This window comes from Eurypyga helias, unplaced genomic scaffold (assembly GCF_000690775.1).
Source record: "Eurypyga helias isolate BGI_N326 unplaced genomic scaffold, ASM69077v1 scaffold23137, whole genome shotgun sequence".
Lineage (NCBI taxonomy): Eukaryota > Metazoa > Chordata > Aves > Eurypygiformes > Eurypygidae > Eurypyga > Eurypyga helias.
The window spans coordinates 14892-21505 of record NW_010260219.1 but is presented as its reverse complement, the minus strand read 5'-3'; the positions used below and the strand labels follow the sequence as shown (position 1 = coordinate 21505).

Sequence of the window (6614 nt, the reverse complement as noted above, 5' to 3'; positions counted from 1 at the left end):
AAAAAAAAAAAACCAAAACAACTGTCCGAGAAATATTCCATCTGTAGGTATTTTCAGGGAATCCCCTGAGTTACGAAAAGTTCAAGTAAAAAAAGAAAAATCAGCCTATAATAATTTTGTATATAATGACTGAACTACTATAAATCCACAAGCAACAGTTCAGACACGGTGCCTCCAAAGCGTTCATCCCCTCCCTTCCCCTGCCAGGCACGAGCTGCGTCCTGAGGAGAGGTGGAGGGGGAAACCTCTTCCCCACCTGACTCAGCTCAGGCAGCAGGAGACCGAGCCCATCACTACTGCTGAGCGCCTGCAGCAGCTGGAACCGGCATCCCCAGAGTGGTGGCGGCAGAAATGACGGGCGAGCCTGCTAGAGGTCCAAGGGGTGAAGGTGTTGGCACTGAAGAAATCCCTGGAACAGAGACAAGGAAGCAGGAATTAGAGGGAGACCAGTGCATCCGGGACAGCTCAGCTTCTGAACGGGTGCTTCTGCAGGTCAGTTCGCTGCTGTCTTGTCACACTGTCAGAGCTGCCAAAATAAGCTGAGATTAAAGATCTGTTACTGCTCTCCGCAGCCTCTGGAAGAGCTCAGATTTCCACGCAAGTGTCACTGATGGGCAGATGTACGGCAGGATCGCTGTGCTTCAAACTGCTGCCAAGAAATCCAGCTGCAAAGCACTTTTTAGAACAGGACCAGAAAAGCAGGTCAGGCTGCAGCGAGGCCTTATTTATCACCCCCTCCCACCCTCTTCTTCAGAGCCCTCCCTGCCCTCGTCATCGGTCCCAGGAGGTGACCTAACGCCCCACGTGCAGGACTCGCCCTCCCGCGTCCTCCCATCCCCGCAGCACGTAGAAACGCTTTAAACCACCAGGCAGCAGGGAGAGGCAAGAACGGAACTGACCTGACATCATACTCGCACTGCTGACAGGAGTGCTGCCACCCGGCATGTTGGATGAGCCCATCCGAGCTTGGTCTTTCACGATGGGATCTAGGAAGAGCAGACTATCCTTAGGTGCTGTGTTGCCAGACGGCAGCCGAAGCACACCAACCGCTCGCGACCGCTGTGCTCAGCCCCGGCAAGCTACGTCAAAGCACATCAACCGTCGGCGACCGGGACGCAGGAGTTTCCCCCAAATCCACTGGGAAGCACCCAAGAAGGCACCAAGGTAACACGATCAGTGAAAACGTCGCCGAAGTAACGCGTTTTGGAGTTCACAAGACTGCCTGACGGCAGAAGGTGAAGGTATCTCAGCACCCAAGAAGGCACCAAGGTAACGTGATCAGTGAAAACGTCGCCGAAGTGACACGTTTTGGAGTTCACAGGACTGCTTGACAGCAGAAGGTGAAGGTATCTCCTTTCTGTGCTAGCCAACTGCCTAGCTGGCCATTCTGTGATTCTGTGATTCCATGCTAGCCAACTGCCTAGCTGCATAAAGCCAAACCCAGGGAACGGGTGTAGCAAGCGGGAAGATTATCACCAATTACAATCGTGTCACGTTGCTATACACGTCCCAGAGCAGCCTGTGAGCTGTCGTGGGTGTCATCAGAGCTCGCTGTGTTCTGCAAGACGTCACCAAATCACTCGCTCACTCCCTGTTTGCAGCTGCAGGTAAATAACAGCTGAACAGGCACCCCCCCCTCCGGCCTCCCGAGCCTACTGAAGGCGAGGGAGTTTTCAATTTGCCCTTCCTCATGCTGAGCGCAGTACAGCCTGTATCTCTGCCTGGACACCCCTTCGTTTCGCTGCTTGTCCAACTCCCACATTCCAAGCTTCCTGCTTTACTAATGCTCCTACCCGTAAAACACTTCACGTGAACGTCTGCCACAGGCGTAACAGAGCCCCACGGCCTGTTAATTATACAGGCCCCTTCAGCAGCAAGAAGAAAACAAGACTAAATCAGCAAATACACATTATTTGGCATTGTCACAGCTGTTTTAAAAACCTAAATATCGAGATTTGGGAAAAACGGCAAGTTTAAAAACGTTTACCAGCTGAAGTTGCAGTTTTGCTTGCAAAACCAAGACCTGAGGAGCGCATTTGCGAAGGTACGTTTGGCAACAGACGGAGTTACGAGGGCCTGTTCCTCAGCAAACCAGAGTTGCCCGGTTTTACCAAAACACGGGAATCCCTGGGCCTGGACACGTGCCGAAATTAGCACGGCTGTGGCACCCAAGCTGCTTTAACACGGCGCTGCTGATTCAGTGGCCCGACATGGGCGTGTAACGCTGCTTCCACGCGGGTGCGGGTGGCAGTGGGCCACTTCATCCACCAGAGACAAACAGCCTCAGCTCCAGCCCAATTATCTGGCCGGGCTTATTACAAAAACGTAAGACCAGGTTGCTTACGCTCCCGTTCTTCGCTTCTATCGGCACAACCCCCTGGAACAGAGATTTCCCGGAGGCAGAGGGACTCCTCTTTGGACAGCAGGTGTCGACAGCAGCTGCTACTTACAGAAGTAGGGGTGTTCCATGGCTTCTCTCGCTGTGAGTCGTGACTGGTGATCATATCGCAACAGCTTGTCTAAGAAATCCAGAGCTTCTGGGCTCACCAGATGTTGGTTCTCACTGTGAACAAAGCGCTCCCATCGCTTACGGGAGTGTCTGTAGGAAAAAACCAAAGATACCCAAATGTGGTGGTTTGAGCGGCAATAGAGTTAATTTTCTCCACAGCAGCTAGTATGAGGGTGTGTTTGGGATGTGGGCTGAGGATACTGCTAGCACTGACGCTAGCAATACACGTGGTACCCCAATCCGCCTAGGCAGAGGGCATCAGTGCCCAACTGCACTGTTTTACAGAGCACGGACTGCGGTAAATGTCTGTCTCCGAGAGGGGCTGAGCCATTCCAGAGCCCCACGCAGCAGTAGGCTGGGTCTCCACGCGGCAGCACACCCACCACAGCCCTGGACAGCGTGAGGGCTCACGTTCAGAATGGATCCACGAGCCCAAAATCCCAGGTTCTGCTCTTCCCTGACACCCCCAACATCAGTTCTTTGTAGTTTTGGTATGTGTTACACCAAGTAACTCCGTGAGGAAAGAAAACATATAAAGGCCACCTTAAGCAGCAACTGCTGTTCTGCACCGTAATTCTGAGAAACACTGTTTGGGCTTTTTCCCCAGAGTACTGAGGAGAGCATTTGCCCTTCATGCTTTACGCACTGACAGTTCATTTATTACCTAGATGACATTTAAAAATCTCTCCTCAAGTCCATTTACTGATAAAAGGACCAAGGGAAGCACTGACAAAAGGGATCAAAGGCACAAAGTGACAGTTCTCAAGAATCTTGGCTCAGATTTCTCCCATTGGGCTAAGTTTTTGTTTACTTCAAGGTCTGGTGACAAAGCAGTAGCTGTCTGGGTCTCCCGAGAGCTTAGGAGCTGCTCCGGATCTTGGCCCACCTGCCCAGGATGTCATTGAAACGTGGATCCAGTTCAATGTTGTATTTGTCAATGTAGTCATAGAGATCTTCTGTTCCCAGCACCTTGGCTATCCTCACCAGCTGGGAACAAACAGAAAGGGAAGTCACTCCTGTGACGGTACGATAATGCCAGAGCCAGCGCGCAGACGCAGCAGCACCTTCCCTTGGGAGCTTGAGCCTCGTCTCGGTGGCCACTGGGTCACCTCGTGGCTCGGACTTCCCTGGCAGCAGTGCCCCCACGCAGTCAGTACTTGGGAAGCCAAGGCAGCCAGGAGGGAGCTGCTACCCCACCATCACTAAAACTCGAGATCTTGCAACATTAACTCCTTTGCAGCAAGGAAATATTCAAGCCCAACAGAGTGGGAAGGCAAGGATAACTGGTCAGAAAGCAGGAACTCTGGAATTTGCCCATGAAGGGTGAAGTGCCACCCTGGGGGCTCCAGAACGAACGCCTGAGAACAGGTCACTGTTCTTGGATGTCTGCACATGAGCTCAGGTGCAGAGCCCAGGTTAAAGGTTTCAGTTTTGGCTTAAAGGTGAGATACCAGAGACTTCAGATTCTGCATAAAACTGTACCAAATTCACAGGTTCTATACGGAGGGGAGGGAGGGTGGGTAGTGGCAGGAGCTTTCCACATAACCATCTTGGTAACAGTCCACCTACGTACCAGAACATGTAGCTATGCCAAACAATATCAACCTTAATAGAAGTTGTATATTATTATAGCAATAGTTAAAGATATAACCCTTAAGCCTTAATATTGCTCTAACTTTTTCCAGATACCTACTGAGGAGCTGATAAATACAAAGCACTACAGCTCTATTTCTATCTGATGGGTTAGACATTCTTGCACATGTGAGAGAAGGAACGTGGCTTCAAACAGAGCAAAGAAGCCGTTAGAGAAATGCATCACTTTTCTCAGAGCCCTCGACAGAAGTGGAAGCAGGAAACCCTGAATGTGCTAAGAGATCATACGTGCCCAGCTCTCACCTGATCATAGTTGTCATGGCCATGGAAAAATGGCTCCTTTCGGAATATCATACTAGCCAACATGCAACCCAAGCTCCACATATCCAGACTGTAATCATACATCTGTACAAAACCAGAAGGACAATTTAATTTCTAATGAATTAAGCAGAACAGACTCCCAATACTACCAGGCTCCCCCCTCCCTCCAGTGAGACCAACATGGCCACATTGTACTGGGAACAGACTGAAGTATCTTCATCACCATGATCTGGTTCAGCTCCACGTTCCAGTCACTCAGACTGGGACAGGCAGTTAGCAGAACAGCCAGTATCTTACTTCCATCCTTGCCCATAAAGATATTAAAGACCTTTTTCTATTTTCACTGCAGATTTCGATGTTACCAATCACCATGTTGAGAAGGGGAGGACCACAAGCCACAGGAGGAGTTGACTGCACAAGGTACCCGGGAGGCGAGGCCGTGCCTTCATCCAGAACCGGCACGATCCGAAAGCCACCCATAACGCTGCCACTTCAGCCCCCAGCATTTCCGTAACGCAAACTGCCATCAGATAAGGGGGCGTTTTTACAGCTTAATTTAGACATTCTGCAGTCGTAGCTACTCCCACAAGGGCTTTCTTTCATCCCAATACCTTTCTGCAAACGCAGCCTTGCTAAAAAAATATCAGACTTGTATTTCAAGATCCATGATGATGGTTCTGAGACCGCTCATTCCTTTCTTTAACTCCGTGGCTTTATGAGCCACAGCTTTCCCCTATATGTTTTACAATGGGCTGTCTTTAGCTGCAGGTCTATGGGTGTCTGAATTTCTGGTGTACTACCTTGAAATGGCACAGAGTTTCTATATAAAATGATAAATCCTGGGAATTCTTACCTGATAATCTACAAGAAGTTCAGGTCCTTTGAAATATCTGGAAGCCACTCTGACATTGTACTCTTGGCCGGGGTGATAGAATTCAGCCAAACCCCAGTCTATTAGTCTAAGCTAGAAACGGTAGAGAACAGAGAAGAAAAGGCTCAAGGGCTGCTCCAGCTCTGCTCTGGCTGAACCTCACCTCAGGCAAGGATAGTCTGAAGCTTCATTTACACGTCGTTACCTTTCTGTGCTCATGGTCAATCATCACGTTGTGAGGTTTGACATCTCGGTGCATGATTCCCATGCTATGGCAGTAATCTAGAGCCTGTACGTGACAAAGAAACAGGTGCTGGAGTCAGGAGAATCGAGTTCAGCCCTATTCAGAAGCGTTTCCACATACACCGAGTCTAACTAGGCATCAAAACTTCACTGTCCAGTGTCAGATCCGGGAGCAGACTCACGGACCACAGCAAACCCCTCTGGAACCCCCTCGCAAAGGGAGGTCCCAGCAGCAGAAGTGTTTTGACTTCGCCTCATGTACTTCCTCATAAAAATGGAATTTCAGAGTCCCTAAGGGCAGAGTTACTAGGCACTGTTGATCAAACAAATCTCCCCTTCACAAGATTCCCAAGAAAATATTAGTTTCAGAAGAATGGACAAATCCATTTCACTGACATCACATGAGGGCACAAACCCAGCCAGTAACAGCTCACCATTTTCTGTTTTCAGAGGCTACAGTATTTTTGATTTAGGATCCTAAGTTATCTCAGTGTACCCAAATACTCCGCTATCCTCACAAAAAGGACTAGAGTTTGTTGCAGAAACAAAGCTGATCAGCTGATACCGACTCGATATATATTTCTACCCAATTCTTCCACAGGCTCTTTGCTTCACCCCTGAGTGACATGATAACCATGTCTCCAGGATTAGCTGAGTGTACATCCTAGAAATAAACCCCTGAGAGAGAAAACACCAACGTACCTTCAAAATCTCATACATGTAGAATCGAATATCATAATCTGTTAAAGTCTGGTATAATTGCTGTGGGAAACAAGCACATCGCATCAGTGTTCGACACCCAAGAAAAACACCCCATCCCTGCCAAGCCAGAGGGACCCAGCCCTGTTCTCTGCTGCTGCGCTTCTCCAAAGCCATCTGATCCCACCCCCAGCTCCGGTCAGTCTGCTCCTCTCCCCTCACGAAGCTCACACACAGTTTACTCCCCACTCTGCTCACCCAGTACATTCTGCATCCTGTCACTAACTCCCTCGCACGAGGCGTTATGCTGGCAGCCTGGGTCTCAGAGACCGAGGGTGCTCTGCGACATCCATGCTATTCCAGATGGTGCTGCACAGC

At 49.7% G+C, this 6614-nt stretch overlaps 1 protein-coding gene across 2 annotated transcripts in view; it reads right to left on the bottom strand.

Annotated features, from left to right (window-relative positions):
- Positions 1 to 100: 100 nt before the first annotated feature.
- The window catches only part of LOC104512120 (casein kinase II subunit alpha), a 9652-nt gene continuing 3138 nt past the window's right edge, over positions 101 to 6614 (bottom strand). The window contains exons 5-12 of one of the 2 annotated variants that reach the window (XM_010154976.1): positions 6240 to 6299; positions 5500 to 5583; positions 5277 to 5387; positions 4406 to 4507; positions 3396 to 3496; positions 2451 to 2599; positions 900 to 986; positions 101 to 409 (exon numbers count right to left, since the gene is read on the bottom strand). In XM_010154976.1, the coding sequence (XP_010153278.1) occupies positions 294 to 409; positions 900 to 986; positions 2451 to 2599; positions 3396 to 3496; positions 4406 to 4507; positions 5277 to 5387; positions 5500 to 5583; positions 6240 to 6299 (810 nt within the window). In that variant the 3' untranslated portion in view covers positions 101 to 293. Of the gene's footprint in view, positions 410 to 866; positions 987 to 2450; positions 2600 to 3395; positions 3497 to 4405; positions 4508 to 5276; positions 5388 to 5499; positions 5584 to 6239; positions 6300 to 6614 lie in introns of both variants that reach the window. The other variant, XM_010154975.1, reaches the window with a different exon arrangement.